This window comes from Ambystoma mexicanum, chromosome 4q (genome assembly GCF_040938575.1).
Source record: "Ambystoma mexicanum isolate Mex_15411 chromosome 4q, UKY_AmexF1_1, whole genome shotgun sequence".
Classification (NCBI taxonomy): Eukaryota; Metazoa; Chordata; class Amphibia; order Caudata; family Ambystomatidae; genus Ambystoma; species Ambystoma mexicanum.
This window is the reverse complement of record NC_090928.1, coordinates 1,259,340,601-1,259,364,750: the sequence shown is the minus strand read 5'-3', so window position 1 is coordinate 1,259,364,750 and position 24,150 is coordinate 1,259,340,601. Positions and strand designations below refer to the sequence as shown.

The following is a 24,150-nucleotide window of genomic DNA, read 5'->3' as shown; positions in this document are numbered from 1 at the left end:
ATGCGCACCAGCAGTGCAGCATCACTATCGAATCAGCCATCAGCAGTGTGGCATCTCTAGTGAATCTGATAGAGGCCCATCAGCAGTGTGGCATCACTAGTGAATCTGCTCATCAGCAGTGTGGCATCACTAGTGAATCTGATAGAGGCCCATCAGCAGTGCGGCATCACTAGTCAATCTGATAGATGCCCATCAGCAATGTGGAATCACTAGTGAATCTGATAGAGGCCCATCAGCAGTGTGGCATCACTAGTGAATCGGCCCATCAGCAGTGTGGCATCACTAGTGAAACTGATATATGCCCACCAGCAGTGAGGCATCACTAGTGAATCTGATAGATGACCATCAGCAGTGTGGCGTCACTAGTGAATCTGGCCATCAGCAGTGTGGCATCACTAGTGAATCTGATAGATGACCATCAGCAGTGCAGCATCACTAGTGAATCTGATAGATGACCATCAGCAGTGTGGCATCACCAGTGAATCTGATAGATGCCCATCAGCAGTGTGGCATCACTAGTGATTCTGATAGAGGCCCATCAGCAGTGTGGCATCACTAGTGAATCTGATAGATGCCCCTCGGCAGTGTGGCATCACCAGTGAATCTCATAGAGGCCCATCAGCAGTGTGGCATCACTAGTGAATCTGCCCATCAGCAGTGTGGCATCACTAGTGAATCTGATAGATGCCCATCAGCAGTGGGGTATCACTAGTGAATCTGATATATGTGCACCAGTAGTGCAGCATCACTATCGAATCAGCCATCAGCAGTGTGGCATCTCTAGTGAATCTGATAGAGGCCCATCAGCAGTGTGGCATCACTAGTGAATCTGCCCATCAGCAGTGTGGCATCACTAGTGAATCTGATAGAGGCCCATCAGCAGTGCGGCATCACTAGTGAATCTGATAGATGCCCATCAGCAGTGTGGCATCACCAGTGAATCTGATAAAGGCCCATCAGCTGTGCGGCATCACTAGTGAATCTGATAGATGCCCACCAGCAGTGTGTCATCACTAGTGAATCTGATATATGCCCACCAGCAGTGCAGCATCACTAGCGAATCTGAAAGAGGCCCATCAGCAGTGTGGCATCACTAGTAAATCTGCCCCTCGGCAGTGTGACATCACCAGTGAATCCTATAGAGGCCCATCAGCAGTGTGGCATCACTAGTGATTCTGATAGAGGCCCATCAGCAGTGTGGCATCACTAGTGAATCTGATAGATGCCCCTCGGCAGTGTGGCATCACCAGTGAATCCTATAGAGGCCCATCAGCAGTGTGGCATCACTAGTGAATCTGTCCATCAGCAGTGTGGCATCACTAGTGAATCTGATAGATGCCCATCAGCAGTGGGTCATCACTAGTGAATCTGATATATGCGCACCAGCAGTGCAGCATCACTATCGAATCAGCCATCAGCAGTGTGGCATCTCTAGTGAATCTGATAGAGGCCCATAAGCAGTGTGGCATCACTAGTGAATCTGCTCATCAGCAGTGTGGCATCACTAGTGAATCTGATAGAGGCCCATCAGCAGTGCGGCATCACTAGTGAATCTGATAGATGCCCATCAGCAATGTGGAATCACTAGTGAATCTGATAGAGGCCCATCAGCAGTGTGGCATCACTAGTGAATCGGCCCATCAGCAGTGTGGCATCACTAGTGAAACTGATATATGCCCACCAGTAGTGAGGCATCACTAGTGAATCTGATAGATGACCATCAGCAGTGTGGCGTCACTAGTGAATCTGGCCATCAGCAGTGTGGCATCACTAGTGAATCTGATAGATGACCATCAGCAGTGCAGCATCACTAGTGAATGTGATAGATGCCCATCAGCAGTGTGGCATCACCAGTGATTCTGATAGAGGCCCATCAGCAGTGTGGCATCACTAGTGAATCTGATAGATGCCCCTCGGCAGTGTGGCATCACCAGTGAATCTCATAGAGGCCCATCAGCAGTGTGGCATCACTAGTGAATCTGCCCATCAGCAGTGTGGCATCACTAGTGAATCTGATAGATGCCCATCAGCAGTGGGGTATCACTAGTGAATCTGATATATGTGCACCAGTAGTGCAGCATCACTATCGAATCAGCCATCAGCAGTGTGGCATCTCTAGTGAATCTGATAGAGGCCCATCAGCAGTGTGGCATCACTAGTGAATCTGCCCATCAGCAGTGTGGCATCACTAGTGAATCTGATAGAGGCCCATCAGCAGTGCGGCATCACTAGTGAATCTGATAGATGCCCATCAGCAGTGTGGCATCACCAGTGAATCTGATAAAGGCCCACCAGCAGTGCAGCATCACTAGCGAATCTGAAAGAGGCCCATCAGCAGTGTGGCATCACTAGTAAATCTGCCCATCAGCAGTGTGGCATCACTAGTAATCTGATAGAGGTCCATCAGTAGTGTGGCATCACTAGTGAATCTGATAGATGCCCACCAGCAGTGCAGCATCACTAGTGCATCTGATAGAAGCCCATCAGCAGTGCAGCATCACTAGAGAATCTGATAGAGGCCCATCAGCAGTGCGGCATCACTAGATGCCCATCAGCAGTGCAGCATCACTAGTGCATCTGATAGAAGCCCATCAGCAGTGCAGCATCACTAGTGCATCTGATAGAAGCCCATCAGCAGTGCAGCATCACTAGTGAATCTGATAGAGGTCCACCAGCACTGTGACATCACTAGTGAATCTGATAGAGGTCCATCAGCAGTGTGGCATCACTAGTGAATCTGATAGATGCCCACCAGCAGTGCAGCATCACTAGTGCATCTGATAGAAGCCCATCAGCAGTGCAGCATCACTAGAGAATCTGATAGAGGCCCATCAGCAGTGCAGCATCACTAGAGAATCTGATAGAGGCCCATCAGCAGTGTGGCATCACTAGATGCCCATCAGCAGTGTTGCATCACTAGTGAATCTGATAAAGGCCCATCAGCAGTGTGGCATCACTAGTGAATCTGATAGAGGCCCATCAGCAGTGTGGCATCACTAGTGAATCTGATAGAGGCCCATCAGCAGTGCAGCATCACTAGAGAATCTGATAGAGGCCCATCAGCAGTGTGGCATCACTAGATGCCCATCAGCAGTGTTTCATCACTAGTGAATCTGATAAAGGCCCATCAGCAGTGTGGCATCACTAGTGAATCTGATAGAGGCCCATCAGCAGTGCAGCATCACTAGAGAATCTGATAGAGGCCCATCAGCAGTGTGGCATCACTAGATGCCCATCAGCAGTGTTGCATCACTAGTGAATCTGATAAAGGCCCATCAGCAGTGTGGCATCACTAGTGAATCTGATAGAGGTCCATCAGCAGTGTGGCATCACTAGTGAATCTGATAGATGCCCACCAGCAGTGCAGCATCACTAGTGCATCTGATAGAAGCCCATCAGCAGTGCAGCATCACTAGAGAATCTGATAGAGGTCCATCAGTAGTGTGGCATCACTAGTGAATCTGATAGAGGTCCATCAGCAGTGTGGCATCACTAGTGAATCTGATAGATGCCCACCAGCAGTGCAGCATCACTAGTGCATCTGATAGAAGCCCATCAGCAGTGCAGCATCACTAGAGAATCTGATAGAGGTCCATCAGTAGTGTGGCATCACTAGTGAATCTGATAGATGCCCACCAGCAGTGCAGCATCACTAGTGCATCTGATAGAAGCCCATCAGCAGTGCAGCATCACTAGAGAATCTGATCGAAGCCCATCAGCAGTGCAGCATCACTAGAGAATCTGATAGAGGCCCATCAGCAGTGCAGCATCACTAGTGCATCTGATAGAAGCCCATCAGCAGTGCAGCATCACTAGTGCATCTGATAGAAGCCCATCAGCAGTGCAGCATCACTAGTGAATCTGATAGAGGTCCACCAGCAGTGTGACATCACTAGTGAATCTGATCGAGGTCCATCAGCAGTGTGGCATCACTAGTGAATCTGATAGAAGCCCATCAGCAGTGCGGCATCACTAGAGAATCTGATAGAGGCCCATCAGCAGTGCAGCATCACTAGTGAATCTGATAGAGGCCCATCAGCAGTGCGGCATCCGTAGTGAATCTGATAGATGCCCATCAGCAGTGCAGCATCACTAGAGAATCTGATAGAGGCCCATCAGCAGTGGAGCATCACTAGAGAATCTGATAGAGGCCCATCAGCAGTGCAGCATCACTAGAGAATCTGATAGAGGCCCATCAGCAGTGCAGCATCACTAGAGAATCTGATAGAGGCCCATCAGCAGTGCAGCATCAGTAGAGAATCTGATAGAAGCCCATCAGCAGTGCAGCATCACTAGAGAATCTGATAGAGGCCCATCAGCAGTGCAGCATCACTAGTGCATCTGATAGATGCCCATCAGCAGTGCAGCATCACTAGTGCATCTGATAGAAGCCCATCAGCAGTGCAGCATCACTAGAGAATCTGATAGAGGCCCATCAGCAGTGCAGCATCAGTAGTGCATCTGATAGAAGCCCATCAGCAGTGCAGCATCAGTAGAGAATCTGATAGAAGCCCATCAGCAGTGCAGCATCACTAGAGAATCTGATAGAGGCCCATCAGCAGTGCAGCATCACTAGAGAATCTGATAGAGGCCCATCAGCAGTGCAGCATCAGTAGAGAATCTGATAGAAGCCCATCAGCAGTGCAGCATCACTAGTGAATCTGATAGAGGCCCATCAGCAGTGCGGCATCACTAGAGAATCTGATAGAGGCCCATCAGCAGTGCGGCATCACTAGTGCATCTGATAGAAGCCCATCAGCAGTGCGGCATCACTAGTGCATCTGATAGAAGCCCATCAGCAGTGTGGCATCACTAGTGAATCTGATAGAGGCCCATCAGCAGTGCAGCATCACTAGAGAATCTGATAGAGGCCCATCAGCAGTGCAGCATCACTAGTGCATCTGATAGAAGCCCATCAGCAGTGCGGCATCACTAGTGAATCTGATAGAGGCCCATCAGCAGTGCAGCATCACTAGAGAATCTGATAGAGGCCCATCAGCAGTGCAGCATCACTAGAGAATCTGATAGAGGCCCATCAGCAGTGCAGCATCAGTAGAGAATCTGATAGAAGCCCATCAGCAGTGCAGCATCACTAGAGAATCTGATAGAGGCCCATCAGCAGTGCAGCATCACTAGTGCATCTGATAGATGCCCATCAGCAGTGCAGCATCACTAGTGCATCTGATAGATGCCCATCAGCAGTGCAGCATCACTAGTGCATCTGATAGAAGCCCATCAGCAGTGCGGCATCACTAGTGCATCTTTTAGAAGCCCATCAGCAGTGCAGCATCAGTAGAGAATCTGATAGAGGCCCATCAGCAGTGTGGCATCAGTAGTGAATCTGATAGAGGCCCATCCGCAGTGCGGCATCACCAGTGAATCTGATAGAGGCCCATCAGCAGTGCAGCATCAGTAGAGAATCTGATAGAGGCCCATCAGCAGTGCTGCATCACTAGAGAATCTGATAGAGGCCCATCAGCAGTGTGGCATCACTAGTGAATCTGATAGAGGCCCATCAGCAGTGTGGCATCACTAGTGCATCTGCAGTGCGGCATCAGTAGTGAATCTGATAGATGCCCACCAGCAGTGCAGCATCACTAGTGCATCTGATAGAAGCCCATCAGCAGTGCAGCATCACTAGAGAATCTGATAGAGGTCCATCAGTAGTGCAGCATCACTAGTGAATCTGATAGATGCCCACCAGCAGTGCAGCATCACTAGTGCATCTGATAGAAGCCCATCAGCAGTGCAGCATCACTAGAGAATCTGATCGAAGCCCATCAGCAGTGCAGCATCACTAGAGAATCTGATAGAGGCCCATCAGCAGTGCAGCATCACTAGTGCATCTGATAGAAGCCCATCAGCAGTGCAGCATCACTAGTGCATCTGATAGAAGCCCATCAGCAGTGCAGCATCACTAGTGAATCTGATAGAGGTCCACCAGCAGTGCGACATCACTAGTGAATCTGATAGAGGCCCATCAGCAGTGTGGCATCACTAGTGAATCTGATAGATGCCCATCAGCAGTGCAGCATCACTAGAGAATCTGATAGAGGCCCATCAGCAGTGCAGCATCACTAGAGAATCTGATAGAGGCCCATCAGCAGTGCAGCATCACTAGAGAATCTGATAGAGGCCCATCAGCAGTGCAGCATCAGTAGAGAATCTGATAGAAGCCCATCAGCAGTGCAGCATCGCTAGAGAATCTGATAGAGGCCCATCAGCAGTGCAGCATCGCTAGTGCATCTGATAGATGCCCATCAGCAGTGCAGCATCACTAGTGCATCTGATAGAAGCCCATCAGCAGTGCAGCATCACTAGAGAATCTGATAGAGGCCCATCAGCAGTGCAGCATCACTAGAGAATCTGATAGAGGCCCATCAGCAGTGCAGCATCACTAGAGAATCTGATAGAGGCCCATCAGCAGTGCAGCATCAGTAGAGAATCTGATAGAAGCCCATCAGCAGTGCAGCATCACTAGAGAATCTGATAGAGGCCCATCAGCAGTGCAGCATCACTAGTGCATCTGATAGATGCCCATCAGCAGTGCAGCATCACTAGTGCATCTGATAGAAGCCCATCAGCAGTGCAGCATCAGTAGAGAATCTGATAGAAGCCCATCAGCAGTGCAGCATCACTAGAGAATCTGATAGAGGCCCATCAGCAGTGCAGCATCACTAGAGAATCTGATAGAGGCCCATCAGCAGTGCGGCATCAGTAGAGAATCTGATAGAAGCCCATCAGCAGTGCGGCATCACTAGAGAATCTGATAGAGGTCCATCAGCAGTGCGGCATCACTAGAGAATCTGATAGAGGCCCATCAGCAGTGCGGCATCACTAGAGAATCTGATAGAGGCCCATCAGCAGTGCGGCATCACTAGTGCATCTGATAGAGGCCCATCAGCAGTGCGGCATCACTAGAGAATCTGATAGAAGCCCATCAGCAGTGCGGCATCACTAGTGCATCTGATAGAAGCCCATCAGCAGTGCAGCATCACTAGTGCATCTGATAGAAGCCCATCAGCAGTGCGGCATCACTAGTGCATCTGATAGAAGCCCATCAGCAGTGCAGCATCACTAGAGAATCTGATAGAGGCCCATCAGCAGTGCAGCATCACTAGTGCATCTGATAGAAGCCCATCAGCAGTGCAGCATCACTAGAGAATCTGATAGAGGCCCATCAGCAGTGCGGCATCACTAGTGCATCTGATAGAAGCCCATCAGCAGTGCGGCATCACTAGTGAATCTGATAGAGGCCCATCAGCAGTGCAGCATCACTAGAGAATCTGATAGAGGCCCATCAGCAGTGCAGCATCACTAGAGAATCTGATAGAGGCCCATCAGCAGTGCAGCATCAGTAGAGAATCTGATAGAAGCCCATCAGCAGTGCAGCATCACTAGAGAATCTGATAGAGGCCCATCAGCAGTGCAGCATCACTAGAGAATCTGATAGAGGCCCATCAGCAGTGCAGCATCAGTAGAGAATCTGATAGAAGCCCATCAGCAGTGCAGCATCACTAGAGAATCTGATAGAGGCCCATCAGCAGTGCAGCATCACTAGTGCATCTGATAGATGCCCATCAGCAGTGCGGCATCACTAGTGCATCTGATAGAGGCCCATCAGCAGTGCAGCATCAGTAGATAATCTGATAGAGGCCCATCAGCAGTGTGGCATCAGTAGAGAATCTGATAGAGGCCCATCAGCAGTGCTGCATCACTAGAGAATCTGATAGAGGCCCATCAGCAGTGTGGCATCACTAGTGAATCTGATAGAGGCCCATCAGCAGTGTGGCATCACTAGTGAATCTGATAGATGCCCATCAGCAGTGCAGCATCACTAGTGCATCTGATAGAGGCCCATCAGCAGTGCAGCATCAGTAGAGAATCTGATAGATGCCCACCAGCAGTGCAGCATCAGTAGAGAATCTGATAGAGGCCCATCAGCAGTGCGGCATCACTAGAGAATCTGATAGAGGCCCATCAGCAGTGTGGCATCACTAGTGAATCTGATAGAGGCCCATCAGCAGTGTGGCATCACTAGTGAATCTGATAGATCCCCATCAGCAGTGTGGCATCACTAGTGAATCTGATAGAGGCCCATCAGCAGTGCAGCATCACTAGAGAATCTGATAGAGGCCCATCAGCAGTGCAGCATCACTAGTGCATCTGATAGATGCCCATCAGCAGTGCAGCATCACTAGTGCATCTGATAGAAGCCCATCAGCAGTGCAGCATCACTAGAGAATCTGATAGAGGCCCATCAGCAGTGTGACATTGTATTTGCAGCATAGATTAATGCAAAATGATCATCGCAGCTGCTACCATGTGGTGAACGTGTGCTGTGAGCGGAGATCTTACCAGCAGTGTGCAATCTGCGGCTTTCCAAATGTTTTGGACTAGAACTCCCATGATCCTTCACAATCCACTATGCTGGCTAGGGCAGATAGGAGTTGTATACCACATCTGGAGAGCCTTAGATTCCTGGCCCTTAATAGGCTAGGGTGCAATCCCAAGTATTCCACATGTTCCTACTCTACTGAGAATGAACAGAGCCTAATAGCCTGTTCTCTGTGATGGCCGCCACGAAGGCCGGTCTGCAGCCACAACCCTTCTAAGCATAAATTAGAAGAGTAGTCCAGACGTGGACCCCTGGCTCACTGTGCCTTAGAGAGGCTCAGCGTCACCCCACTGGTGATGAGGCCCAACAAGACCCAAACACCTGTCTGGGGTTCCTCGTGGTACTGGTGTCCAGAGGAGAACTGCCTAGCATTCCTCGGCCTGAGTGTCCTTGTGGGTGGGACAAGACGGATTTGCAAATGGATATTTCTCCTCTGGTAAGGCACAGTGAGCCGCATTACAAGTCTGGTGGTACCCCGGCAGTAAATCCAGCGAGATGCCACCAAACAGATTAAACGTTACAAAATGCTGGAGGCAATTCTACCACCTTACTGCCAAAAAAACAGCAATTTCTGCAGAATTGCCGCCAGTGGTAATTCCGGTGAAATCCCCATGGAGTCCTATAAATGGGGACTAACACGGTCATACCGCCACTTGTAATTCAGCGGTTATCCTGCCAGACCAAGTGGCGGTATGGTGGTGTTAGTCCCCATCCATGGGGATTTCGGCGGAGTTACCACTGGTGATAATTCCACCGAAATTGCCGTTTTTTGGTAGTAAAATGGCAGAATTACCTCCAGCATTTTGCTGGAGGTTTTTTCTCCACCTTACCTCCAAACTCATAGTGGGGAGGTGCGTTAATGCAGCAATAACTCTGTCACCGCCATTTTGAGCCGCATCGCCCTACGCATAATAAGGCCCAGTGAGTAAAGAGTGAGTGTAGACCCTCCTGAGTGGAAACCAGCCCTGAGAACAGGTTACTTGGCCATGTTCATCTCATCAGAGGGGCTCTCCCATTATAACACATTTTGAAAATCTTGTGAGATGTAAATCTACATGATAACTATACCCAGAAAATATTGCTGTTACAGGTTGCAAAACGTACTTTACCTATAGAATTTGCTGTGACTGGCATCTCACCATGATCACAAGCCAGACCAATGGTGGACTTGCTTATCAAACAACTAGGAAGGAAACCTATCCCAAAAACTGGCAGTGTTAATAAAGGCTTTTCAGCTCCTCGGTAAAAGAGAAATTCACATTCTGTTGCAAGTACAATAGAAGTGCCTTGAGCTTAAAGCGCCTAGAATTGGATTCCCTAGTACAACTGAAATGAAGGGTCACAAGCGATTTTGATGTACAGCAGATGGTGGCAGACCGGGACCAAGTTCATTCAATGTATTGCCAGATCTACAGCAATATGATAGCTCCCCGCTGCACGGGCAACTGAGAAATGCATAACCAGTGCCAGGCCCCCAGAATGCATAAGAATTTTAGCCGGTTGCAAGAATTGACTTTTTCCGCTTGCCCCGACCTTTTTGCAAAGCCTGTGTGTGTCAGGGGTCTGCATTCTGGGGCTCTCCAGATGCTTTGGACTCAGACTCCCATAATCCCTCACAATTACTTGTGCTTTCTTGGGCTGGATAGAGTTGGGAGTCTAAAACATAAGCCAAAGCTTGCATACCCCTGGTCTAGGGGCAAGTGACAGACAAGGAAATGCAACACCATTTCCGGTCACTAGCTCAATGCATAATTATTTAGGCAAGGTGTGGCTTAAACCAATGTTATTGCCAGTGATAAGTTTCCGATGCTATGTTTTTGATACTAACAGTGCAAGAGAATAGTATAAAGTGTGTGAGACCACCCACACAAGATTGGAATTGTTATCTTGATGACTGTCGTATAGGTGTGTTTTGTTGGATTAATTTCGTTGGGTATTTTACTTCTATGCTAATGAAGACTAAATAGCACATTTAAATAAATGTAAGAACATAAATAATTGTAAGAACTATACAGCAGCCTAATGACATCACTTCCTGTCAACCCTTCTATTTTGTACCTCTCTTTTAGGGACGTGTTTGAATCCGGGCCCTTTTCTGAGACGGAGGCTCGTCTGACGTTGGACGCCCGCCCTCTGCTAAAGCCATTCAAATCCCTTCCCACCAATGGCGACGGTCGGATGAGTCACGTGAAGAAGAGCCATGACAGCGTCACTGTACGTGCTTCCGGGTTTCTATGCCTCATCTCCAAATTCTGTTCGTCCCCTAACCCCTTACATGAAAGGTACACACTCCACATCCTGTTGAGATGGCATGTAAATGGTTCCTGTCCCACACTTGAGCCTTCTAACAGCCCTTTTAGTAATCAAGCACGGCTGCAGAGAATCATGGGATTTAGGATCTTCTTTTAGGCCCTGTGATCTCTGTGATGGGGCTTCCCGTGCCTCGGGCCGCCCTGTACTAGAACCAAAGCATACGCATGCAATGAGACCCGGACACGCACGTCTGATCGTTACAAGGTCCCGGCGGCAACTGCCTCATGGGCCGTTTTTATTTCTTACGCGCATGCGCCACCACAACGAGGCTAGCACATGCGCACATGCAACACTGACATAACATCCCTTCTTTTCTTTAAACAAAAACAACAACAACTTACAACTGCAACACATTCACAGGTACGCCATGAACATCACGAACGTTAACTTTCTGGATAGCGTCTCTTGGGCCACGGACAGTCACCTGTTCAGTCGCCTGAATCTAGAATGTAGTCTTTGAGCCGAACAGGTATGGCGCGGCCTTGTCGCACCGGGTACCGACTTTCCGCCTGCAAGCTGAGCGGTGGGGTCCCGACTGTCGGTGGTGGATCCAAGGATGGGTCATCCTCCGGTACTTCCGCATCTTCCACCTGCTGCATAGGCCTCGTAGGATCAGCTTCAGGAAGCCGACTGTCAAATCTTTTGAAGAAAGACTGGTTGCGGGTGATGGTTCTTTGTGCATTCGCCGCAGTGATCATAGATCCTTTGACATGGGTGACTAACCACGGTTGGGGTTCATATGGCAGTGATAGTTTCCCCTCTGGCTTGCGGTTGCGTACCAGTACAGAGTCTCCAACCACTATGTCCTTTTCTCGCAGTCCTCTCTGTTCGTTCTCCTTGGCATTGTGGGCTTCTCGTTCCCTTCTCACCCGGTCATTGTCTATGATTCCCGGCCCACGACCTTCCACCTCCGGGAGGAGGCCCCTCAGACATCTCCCAAACAGAGTCTCGGCCGGAGCCACGCCGGTGGACTGATGCGGTGTCGACCTATATTCTCGAAGAAACTCAAATAGGGTTCTCTTCAGTTCCACCCCACTGTTGGCCGCTATGCGAAATACCATATTGAGGGTCCTCATGAGCATTTCAGCCTCCCCATTTGCCCTGGGCCACAGAAGCGACAACTTCCGATGTTGTATGCCCCGTTCTCTCAGATACTGTGCAAATTGGTTCCCAGTGAATGGTGGCCCATTGTCCGAGCAGAGGATTTCAGGGAGACCATGCGTGGTAAACATATTTTCCAATGCAAGGATCGTGTGATCTGTGGCGTGTGAGTCAACTAGTTCTACCTCCGGATACCTCGACCATTGGTCTACTGCCACTAAAAAGTACATGCCCCTCCCGGTTGACCCAAAGTCAGCGTGGACTGTGCCCCACGGCTTCTTGGTTCGTTCCATTGAATTTATCGGGGGTGCTCTTTCTACGGGGCTGGCTCCCTGGCACGACAAGCACCCTTTTATATGCCGTTCCACTAGAGCTTCCAGATCTGGGAACCAAACCTTTGTGCGCAGCCTCGCCTTCGTCTTCGCCACTCCCTGATGTCCGATGTGCACCAGTTCTATGACTCGGGCTCTTTGCGACCAGGGTACCACAATTTGCCGGCCTCTTAGTAGTAACCCATCTTCTGAAGTGGAGAGTTTGTTACAGATTTTCCACAGTGCCTGAAGATCTCTCTGGGCTCTGTCCTCCCTCCTTGTATTATTCTGCAGAACGCTTCTCCAATCGCCGCTCTGAATTGCCGCTCTGATGATTTTGAACACCACGTCGTCTGCCGACTCCTGTGCCATCTGATTTCTGTTCAACGCCACCGGCATAGCAACTGCTACAACATTATGTACGAATTCTTTGCACTCTGCCACATCCCCCTGAACACCTTCCCTCTCCCTGTTAGGATGACGGGACAAGTAGTCTGCTGGATTGTTCGTCCCCGGTCGGTACACCAATTTGACCCTGTATTCAATGAGGGCCAGCATCCACCGTTCTATCCTGGGAGGAGGTTTCGAGGATACACCCGCTAGGATCGGAAGAAGCGGTTTGTGATCCGTGATGACAGTTACTGGTTTCCCAAGAATGTACAACCTGAAATGTCTGCAGCCCCATAAAATGGCTAGGGCCTCTCTCTCTATCTGAGAGTAGCGACGTTCAGTCTCCGTGAGGGCTTTACTCGCATATGCGATAGGTAGCATCTCGCCTCTCACATCTTTCTGCATCAGCACAGCTCCTAAGCCCACCGGACTGGCGTCTACAACCACCTCAGACTCAGCCGCAGGATCAAAATACGCCACTGTGTCTTGATCTGACAATGCCTTCTTTATTACATCGAACGCATCTTGTTCCTTGGCACCCCAGACCCAAACAGCGTCATTTTTCGTGAGGGCCCGGAGGGGTTCAGAGAGGGACGCCAAACCCTTGATGAAGCGACCGCAGTAATTCACCATCCCCAGAAAACTGCAGACTTCTGTCTGCGATTGGGGGGGTGCAGCCTCGCGGATGTCTCTAACTTTGTCCGGATCCGGGGAAACACCATTGCCATGAAACACAAAGCCAAAAAACCCAATGCGATCTCTGAAAAATTTACATTTTTCCCGGTGTAAGGTAAGTCCAAGATCTTTCAGCCTCTGAAGTGTTGCTTCTAGACGCTTCAGGTGTTCGGCATGTGTGGTGGCAAAGACCAAGATATCGTCACTCTTATTTATCACTCCCCTTAGACCAGCCAGGGCACCCCTGATGGCATTCTGAAACACCTCAGCTGCGGAGGAAATCCCAAAGCTGAGGCGCTTAAACTGGTACAGACCCTCATGCGTTGTGAAAGTAGTAATGTACCTTGAGTCCGCATGTAACTCCAGCTGGTGATATCCTGCTCTTAAATGAAGTTTCGAGAATATCCTGGCACCCTGCAGTTCACTGATGATATGATCTATAGTGGGGGTCAGGTGGCGTTCTCTCTTGATGGCCGCATTGGGCAACCGCATGTCCACGCAGATGCGAACCTTGCCCGGTTGTTTGGGCTTAGGTGCCACCACGATCGGCAAGACCCACGGAGTCAGCCCTTCCACCCTTTCAATGATATCCATATCGATCAGTGCTTTGAGTTCCTCTTCAACCTGGGACCGAAGATGGAATGGAATTTGTCTGTGTTTCAATGGTGTTGGGTGGATCGTTTCATCTATGTGCAGCCGCACTGATTCTGCTTTTAGTCGACCAATCCCTTGAAACGTACTTTCGAATTTCTACAAAAGTGAGTCTACATCACATTGATAAATTGCACAGGCAAAATGGACCAGATCTAATGCTTCTGAGGCCATACAATTCAACAGGGACCGCGGGCTGACGTCCGTGACGAAGAACCTTGCCTTGATTGTCTTTCCTTCCCGGGCTACAGGAGCTACAAACACCCCTTTCATTGGCAGGGGAGTGTCACCCCCGAACGTGAAAATCTTCGCCCTCGAATGGTCCAATGTAGCGGGGCCTGGGAGGGCCTCGTAGTGTTCGGTAGCCAACATGCATACTGAGGCACCAGTGTCTATTAGTACCTGCGTGGGGACTCTTTGAATGTTGACCACACACATCGGTTATCTTCGTTTTCTCACCCCGGTCGCCAAACTTGAAATTAAAAAGACTTCTTCATCCTCTTCCTCCTCCTCTGCGATGTTGAATATTTGGACATCCTGTTCCACTGCAGCGACACTTCGTTGTTTCCTATATCCACTGCTTACCCTCGCGGGTCCCCGCTGTGTGGCAACTGGGGCAGCCGCTCTGCACATCCGGGCATAGTGCCCTGGCATGTTGCATCTTCCGCAGGTCCTCAATTTGGCTGGACAGTCTTCCGAATGCGGCAAATTGTATCCACAATACTGACATATGACCGTACTGTCTAGGGGAGATGTCGGTTCCTGCCTCTTTTGGTTCCACCTCGACTTTGTCTGGGACTGTCTCCCAACCGCAAAAGCTTCCTCGAGCTTGCCTGGGCATGCGGCAGCGTCCAGTTTAGCTCCTCTACTCTCGGCAAGTTCGTAAACCCTTCCACTGTCCAAAATATGTGCCAGCGACATGCCTGGCTCTCTCAAAACCTGCCTCCGCAGTTTCCCTGAGCTGCACCCTTGGATCAGTTGGTGTCGGACCATTAAATCGGCATCCGTCCATCTGCACGTGGTGGCTAGCTGTCTCAAACGTGCACAGAATTGATCTAATGTCTCCTCATCGTGCTGCTTTTCTGCACACATGACAAACCTGTCAAAGTCTACGTTAGATAAGGGGTTAAAATGATCCCTTAGCGCGGTTTTGACCGCATCGTAGTTTACCAACGGTAGGGTGAGAGACTCATATATGCGCAGTACCTCTGTGCCCGCCGAGTACAACAGCGTCGCCACTTTGGTATCATCATCTGTTTCTCCGGTGGCGGCGAAAAACATGTCCAGTTTTTTTATCCAGAGGAGCCATCTCGGGCCTAGTTTCGAGGGGGGCCTGAGGTGTCAAACTCTTGCATTGGTTGTAATGAGCCATCCTGCCTTCTGACCTCCCTCACTGATCCAGAGGCCTCTCCGTCGTTGTCCGTCATGCTCACAGGTGCACGGGCACCTCAGACCGTGTTAGAGGCCGCAAACTTGGCTATATCCGTGTCCGACGTAGGGAGACTGCAGAACGTCCAAAAATTCAGGCATTGTCTACCGCAGTGTTTAGACAGCGCACGAGCACCCTCGCGGGCCGCAACCGCCTTAAACACCATAAACAAAATGGCCACCGTCACTCGTGTGAGGATCGTGGCGCACGTTAGATGAAATACCCATAACAACACGATTGTACGTGTTGGGCGTTTTTCTCCTCGTGTCCCGCCTCGTCGCCAGTGTGATGGGGCTTCCCGTGCCTCGGGCCGCCCTATACTAGAACCAAAGCATACGCATGCAATGAGACTCGGACACGCACGTCTGATCGTTCCAAGGTCCCAGCGGCAACTGCCTCATGGGCCGTCTTTATTTCTTACGCACATGCGCCACCACAACGAGGCTAGCACATGCGCACATGCAACACGGACATAACAATCTCCTTCGGTGGACCTTGGAATTAGAGCTCACCTCCATTACAACGCACCCTGTAGTTTGGGGCTCGTCTGCAGTGCAATTTAGGACCTGAACTGTAAAGTCTGGCCTCTTCTGCAGTGAACATTCTGAACAGGGCTCTACTGCCGTTAATCCCATTTGCCTGGGCTCTTCTTTGGTGCAACTTCTCTGCAGTGAACCTTAAAACCAGTGGTCTACTGAAGTCATACCTGCCTACATTTGAAAATCAAAATTCCTGAGATTTACGTCCCGCCCACAGCCACACAAGACTCTGCCCATTTGTATGCGGCTCCTCCCACACGACCCACACACCTGTGAAAAAGGTATACTCGGTTGTTGTAGCCTTCAGTTTGCTTACTATAGCATTTAAAATAATTCAAATTCAATGCTATGGTAAGCAAAATGAAGGCGGCGGCGCGGCCGAAATAATAGTGCTTTCAATCCATGTCATTGCATTGAAAGCAGCATTATTTCGGCAGCGCCGCCGTCGCCTTCATTTTGCTTAAAATAGCACTGAAAATCATTAATTCAATGCTATAGTAAGCAAAATGAAGTCAGCGCCGCAGCCGAAATAATGCTGCTTTCAATCCAATGACATGGATTGAAAGCAGCTTTATTTCGGCTTTATCTCACCTCGGCGCCGACTTCATTTTGCTTATCATAGCATTGAATTAATTATTTTCAGTGTTATGGTAAGCAAAATGAACGTGGCAGCGCCGCCATAATAATAGTGCTTTCAATCCAATGACATGGATTGAAAGCACTATTATTATAGTGATGCAGGCAATGGGCACAACATTTCGTGCTGTTTCCGGGTCCCGTCATATTCTCCACCTGATTGGCTACGGGCGGCAGCCAATCAGGTCTAGAATATGACGGGACCGGAAAGAATCTCAAAATTCCTGAGATTCAAGGAACTTTTCTGGAGACCCGGAGAAAGGCTTGAAATTCCAGAGTCTCTGGAAAAATTCCAGAGGTTAGGCAGGTATGACTGAAGTGCACCTTAGGGCCTGGGCTCTTCTGCAGTGAACCTTATATCAAGGGCTCTACAGCAGTGCACTTTAGGTCCCCAGCTCTGCACCTTAGAGGATGGGCTACTCTGCAGCGCACCGTTGTACCTGGGTTTGTTTGTTTGTTTGTTTATTATTTATAATGCGCATCATACCCAGGGGTAACAGGGCACAGCAGTTACAAGTATATGCAAGGCTTGGTTATAACAGAAACGGTATAGAATCTACATACAAGTCATTAATTACAAGAAGGTATATACAGATGGTACCTATTTACAAGGTTCTTTTTTAGTGACCCTTAGCACCAGGACTGTACTGCAGTCTGGACTCTTCTGTGGCGCAACTTAATGCCTGGCTCTTTTGCAGTGAAACTTATGTCCAGGCGCGTCCACGATGCACTGCTCCAGGCCACATTCAAGAGAAAGACTTAGTTTGCTACTGGCGTGCCAGTGGTGTTCCCACGTGCTGGTGCCCCAGGCAAGTGCTTTGGTTGCCTGGTGCTAAGACCAGCCCTGGGGATTTCTATGCCTACCACCTCAACCACTGTTGTTGAGATCAGTTGGAAAGGTGCAAAGCCGGGGAAGTGCCATGCCTTCTGCCCTGAGACAGACAGATGTTCCAGTGTGCACTGTCTGACTCGGTCTAAGCAGCCCCTCAGGGAAACATAATTTCTTTAATTTAACCCACAATATGCTTGTTTACTGTATCAACATCTTTTAGATGGTTTAGAAAAGCTGCGCAGAGATAGGCGGCCTCACTTGCTAGAAACATACTTATATATTTATATTGTTTTGAAATGCATTCAATGAACAATTATGCTATCATTGTTGCTTCATGTGGCCAACAGCACACAATTCAGAGGGCTGTGCAATGGACTGTTTCGAAACTATAGTCTCAGCAGGATCTAAACCCCTGAGCATGACCAGCAGGGTTTACACTCGATGACTGTGGGCTGGACGGTACGAAAGTGCCTCAGACTATCTTAAAGTGGAAAAGGTTGCTTTAATGTGACAGCCCAAGCTTACAAACACTTGCTCGTATGGCTCCTTGGCCTTACAGACTAAACCAAATAATGTAAACGATAGATACATTATTAGCTGTCAACATCCCCCACAAACGGAAAGGCATCCAAGTAAGAACTGCTCCGAACCCGACTTGAATGAAAAGCACCACTGTATAAAAGCACTAAAGCGCTCAAATAAAGCTCATGGTAATTGACAACCCATCAACAGCACCCTGAGTACTAATACCTCATCTCGAAACTGCATCCCCAGCAGCCAAACATCCTATGGGTATACCGGCTTCAGGCGAAATGTGGACTTGATGTCATACTTTGCTAAATCGCCCTCCCCCCGTCCCCCTGATGGCACATCTGTATCAATTCCACCACCCTGTCCTTCCCTGCACAGCCCTCTTCTGCAAGGAAACCATTGACGAACCCCCCACGGCTACGATTGGTGATGCATGACCCGGGACTCCCCTTTATTTGCCACCACTCCAGGCAGGGAGACAATCAAGTCCGTCCTAGGCCATTTCTCCACTGGGCCTATCACCATTCTCACTTCCACAGCTTACGTTCAAAGCTACACTTCCACTACTTCAGGCATTAGCCAACCTCAAATTCTCCGCCCATCTCCTCACCCTGGGAACGCAATAGCCCAACCTGACACTGAACTGAAAATCCATGCCCTCTCCCTATCTTGGTGAAATATCAACCCCCCCCCCCCACCAGCAACGGGCCAATCTTAATTGGAGAATGCGCCCTTGCCCACAATCCCCCTACCATGGCTCTGTCCCGCCCACCTCCAGCACTGGCGGTTCAATTGACACACTGCTCTGAAACATGCCTCCTTAATAAAAGCCAAGCACGCAATAGTTTGTTGTCCTCTGTCTGCTGCCCCAGCCACTCTTGGATGGGACGGCCTAGAGAGGGTCGGTAAGGTAAAGGTAAACCACTCGCAGTGCATATGGCTGGAGCACAGCACGTCTGCACCACACACTGCAACCAAAGATCAATAATTAACTATCCACACACCACACTCTCATCCTCCCACATCCTCTACATCTCACTCCACCCTTTCCTGCTTTCTCCACACCAGTTACCCCCCACTTGCCCTCCTGCTCCTATCTCCATCTCCTCTAGGTATACCGCACCTCTACTGCCCCCAAAACTTCATTGTATGCACCCATACCAGAGACCAACCCTGCCCTAACCACACCTCTTGGCAGCCGTGCATTCCTCTCCACCCGCCCACTCCTGCACCCTTCTCACTAGTCAATGTCATCCTGCATGCTCCTGCCACAGGAAAAACATCTGCCAAGCAATCGACTCCACCTGTTGCCTCCCCACTTGACCCCTACTCCCTTTTGCCCCCAATTGTCCCCCACCAAGTGCCCACCTCTTCCTTCTCCCTCCCACCAACCATGCAGTACTCCCTTTGACCCCAATCCCCCCCTCCTCAAGGGTCTGCCCTTCCTCCTCTCCCAACCTCACTCCCTGGTGCCCTGACTACTGGTGGGAGTCATACCTCCCTCTCCCCTGCTCTTTGCCATACTCTGGGGGAGCTGTTCTGGACCCACTCTGCCGCTCCACACCTGCAGGCTGTGGTGTCCATACCCCTAACCCCTCCACTCACTCGGGAGGATAGCTCAGGTGCAACGTGCTCACCTTGGAAGCAAGACGACACGGAGCAACGCAGGTTCGATCCCGGAGAGGGCACTTAGAAACCTCTGGGTATTAAGCGTGTTATAAATAACCTATCATATAATATCACAACCTATCATATTTTATCCCATTCTTTACAATCTAGTACTGCAGTTCAAGCCCCTCGCCTCTCCGCACGTGTTGCCTTTGCCCTCTGGTCCCTGGCTGTTCCAAGTCCGGGCCGCCCCAGGCGAGGCCAGGTAACTGTTGTTACATGGCAGCAGGGTCAAGAGGGTCAGTGCCCCCCTCTGCTCCTCGGATAAGGGAGAGAATCAGCCGGGTCTGGTGCATCAAAGCGCAGGAAGGGTGAGGTAATAAAAATACCTCACCCTTCCAGGAGAAATATGGGAGCATTGCCCCCAGGAGACCCAAGATGCCTAGGCAGGGAGGTACAAGGGGATCCCCCCTCCCGGGGGCAGAGGGGGCCCCATTAGTCAGCTGCAGGCTGGCCTGGGGGGTTGGTACGCAGCCCCCCACACACTACAAAGACCCAGGGCCTTCTCTGGGCCCTATATAATGAGCTGCTTACAGCTCCAAAAGACACAAACTGTTTGTCGTCCCTGCACGGGGACCCAAACAGTATAGGGAAATGCGCTGTGTACTCAGCGTCTTCCTGCTCTTTTTCTTTCTCACAAAAACCCTCCCACCACAGAAAAATGGGAGAAGAACAATGGAAAGACACTCAGGACTGTGATGCTGGAAATGCATCGGAGGGACAGGGCCTCCGTAGCCTTGTCCTTTACTGCCTTTTTATCGTGTGTTCTGCCGTGTTTTCCGAGCAGGAGTTCATGTGGGACTCCTGGCGGTGCAGCTCTCTCTCTTTTGGTTTGGTGAACAGACCCATGGGATACCCTTACGGCACCCATGGGTGGGGGTACAACCCTGTGCCCCTAGTGTATGTTTTTGGGCACCTGTGGGTGGCCCGCAGAGCAGGGTATGGGCTGGTGGCAGCTCCATGCTGAATTTGACAGGTACGCTGAGTATCCTCCATTTTGGGATACCCAGGCCCTGCCACTGGAATCAGTTGATACCTGATAGAAAACAAGATTGCCCCTGTGGCCTCTTTCTTTCTATTGCCAGTTACATTGTTTTCCCAAAGTCCTGGGAAGCCCTGACTCTGTCCCTTCCCCCTGACTGGCTGTTAGGTGGAAGTTCCATGTATGGTGCTGTTGTGAAGTCCAGTGCAGACTGGCTGGAGCCTTCCCAGTGACTGTATGTTGTGGGTACACCCTGTGGGTGGGACCTGGGTGAATGGAGTGTGTGACCAATATGCACTTCTTGTTGTGGCTGACTGGTTTCTGGTATGAGAGACAAAGACTCAGACAGCCCTGCCCGAAACTGGCCTGAATGCAGTGTGTGTGTTGAATGGCTGGGTACTTGTCCCAATCCACATTCCTTGTTGTGAGTGTCTGAGAGGGAGGAGGATGGCCTGAATGCACTGTGTGCCTGATTGGCTGACTGACTGCATGAATGCCCTTCTGTATAATTGGCTGCTGAGAGTGACCCAGCAGTGTGCATGAGAGACAGGATAGTATATCTGGGGACCTCTCACCACTGGAAATTGTTCAGAAGCTGTGAGTAACACTTGAAGAGTAACGGAACTGCTGATCCTCGACGCCAAGCTGGAAGAAGAAGACTTGTTGTTGCATTCGCTTCGACCTGATCTGAAAGCTACCGAATTCGAAGACTGATCTGAGAAAGGACCTGGTAAGGCGCCCTCTTCCTGTGCTCCGAGGGACCATCGAGCACCGCTAACCTTCGCCGAAGCTCCCTGGAAGTCAGACCCTGAAAAGGCTGCCGACCCAAAACGGGACTGCTGAGGAGAACGAAGCAAAGCACCCGGACTTTGCCGCTGTCAAGGTCTATTGCCGTCGACCAGGGTTCGCAGGGTTGTGTAACCGCTGGAGGCCCGTCGAAGTTGTGTTGTCCAGCCGTGGGGACCACTTGACGCCGTGCCGCCGAAGACTGGAGCCGCCCGCTCCTTTGCCTAAGAACATTTCAATCCAATGACTCCCTTGTCCGCAACGTCAACCGTTTTGTCCCGCCGGAGAAAGTCGAGGATGACCAACATGCCGAGGCGAATCCGCCGGTGGGTTTCCCGCCACCTGAAGGCCACAAAAACTTCAACGACTCAACACCCATGTTGGGCCGCAGTTCTTCTGAAGCTCTTTGCGGTCCTGAACAATCAATCGCCGAGGTGCCCCGCACACCTCATCCTCGCAGGACGTCGCTGACGAGCACCACCTGGATCGACGCTGTGGTCTCGGCACCCTCGAACTTCTCATCGCTGCCGTCGATGACAAGTTCACCATCTTCGACTCCTCTCGACGATCCGTGGCTCCTGCTTTAAAGGGAATCACTCAAGAAGGATCCTTCGACGCATCTTCGAAGAACTCTACTCCACCAGGTACATTGGGGGGGTAAAACCTTAATGGGAGGAAATAAGACTAGTGAACAATATATGGACTGAGCTTGTGCTATATCTTTATTTTACAGGTTGCCCAGGTGGGGGGATCTCCACACAGAATGGTGTCTATCGGTAGGGGTCAGTATTCTGCCTATTGTTTCAACCCTCTTGCTTTCCCTCCTATCTCTATTACTGGTTTCCTCGTTATTGACCTGTGTGACATTTTCACCGTACAGTTGATGCACTTTAATGAGATTTGATAACATTGGTGGTACCACTTTAGAATTGTATATATTTATCATTGTTGATTTCCGAGTACAAAGTGTGTTATTGTGATCGTGTACATGCCTTTGAATATTAATTATATAAAGACTTTGTTTTAACCGATACAGTGTGTGGACATTCCTTTGTGGGTGCTTGGGGACTACACTGTACTTAAGAACCAGCCCGCATCACCTCCTGAGAAGCTAGGCCTTGATTGCTCGACCACGCACCAATAATAGAGAATCTTGGCTGGGGTCCACTGTGCCTCTCCTCTACCATATAGAGAGCGGAAGTACAGACACCCCCCCACCGGTATCTTTACAAGGACACTGTACGGTGACCACAACAAGTCGTGGGACAAGAAAGGCGGCAGGGGCCAGAGGGGGTGACCTCTGGACCCGGTGCCAAAAAGTATGATATAATTATGATATACAAATATTATTTATGTTCCCATAACCATATCTGTATCAATAAAAACCTACGGCCTTTTATTGCCAACACTTGACCAATTTTTGTGGTGTAATATTTCATGAGGGCCGTAAGGCATAATGCACACACCGCAGAGCAACATATGTAAGTCTGCTGCATATGGGTTCAACAGGTACTCCCAGCGCAGGGCAACCACCCCACTCTCCTGGTGGGCCTGTTCCTGCTCACCCCCTGGTGCCCCGACTACTGGTGGGAGACGTACCTCCCTCTCCCCTGCTATTTGCCATACTCTGGGAGAGCTGTCAGTGGAGTAACTTTGCTGAAAATGTTGGGGGGGACCTGACACCTGAAGAAAAGGTGTCCCAGCCAAATGAATGGGGACAAAATGGTATGCCATGAAAGTTGGGGGGGACAAACACCCCTGTCCCCCCTAAAATTACGCCCATGAGAGCTGTTCTGGACCCACTCTGCTGCTCCACACCTGCAGGCTGTGGTGTCCCTACCCCTAACCCCTCCACTCACTCCTCACTTTTGCCTCACATCTGCTTATCCGGCACCGCAGACTGGCCCTGCGCTTCCCTTCCTCCTCCCTTTACACCCAGCAGTACCACACTCTTCTCCCTCAGGACCCCCGGCAATCCCTCATCACCAACCACCCTGTGAGGTATCCTCCTCACGAGATCTCGGCAACGAGATCTTGCGAGACTTCGCGAACGAAGCGCACACAGCCCCCGGAGCCCAGAGACTTGCAGCGGACCGAGAGACAGGAGGACACTCCCCGGCGCCCCTCTAGTTGCACTCAGGCCTGCTGCCTGACTTGCACATCGTACAATCACCCCCCTACCTTGTCTGACTGTGCTGGAAGCCTGAATCATCAGAGAAACCTAATGAAGGCATAAACCCACTGCTGTGAGTTCACAGCAGTGGTTGCCTGCCAGGCTGCTTTTACAGACATTGACTGAGGCACAATCCCACTGCAGTGGGCCAATTGCAGTGGTCATCTCAGAGACACTATTTATACTTGATACGTGTGTACATGTAAAACAATGTACCAACCAGGACAATAAAGGCAGTTACCAGACCAACCTGGGTCCAGGCCACCACACACACCCACTACACAGAGGACACCCATACCATGACCCACCCACTTTCAGCCCCTTTTCCCTAACTGTCTTTCTAGTCATGTGCCCTCTGCTGGCCCAGCCCCATATTTCCCTCCCTTTCTCCCTCCCGCCTGCACGCTCCCCCAACCCTGTACCCGGGTTGCATGCCAACACTGCGGCAAGGGCCTCTGTAGCTTACCTGATCTTCCTCCAACCCACTCCGCTGACACTCCTGCGACCCCTCTGCCAATTGCCCTCATCCGGCTTGCAAAATCTAGAGCAGGGCCTTTTATAGAGCCTTTGGGTCTACCCTCTCATCCCCCATAACTCTAGGCCACCCCTTTTTTCCTTGCCCAACAACTAAACATTTTAACAGCCCACGGGAAGATAAACTGCTCGCCTCCTCACACCCAAGAACTGAAAGTGACAGGTGATGACAGCCTCTGCTCCACACGGTCCCAGAGCACA

At 50.4% G+C, this 24,150-nt stretch overlaps 1 protein-coding gene across 1 annotated transcript in view; it reads left to right on the top strand.

Moving 5' to 3' along the window:
* LOC138467369 (uncharacterized) overlaps positions 1-24,150 on the top strand; it is a 180,201-nt gene that overhangs the window by 71,740 nt on the left and 84,311 nt on the right. Inside the window, exon 5 of the mRNA XM_069607330.1 lies at positions 10,468-10,612. Within this exon, the coding sequence (XP_069463431.1) occupies positions 10,468-10,612 (145 nt within the window). The remainder of the gene's footprint in view (positions 1-10,467; positions 10,613-24,150) is intronic.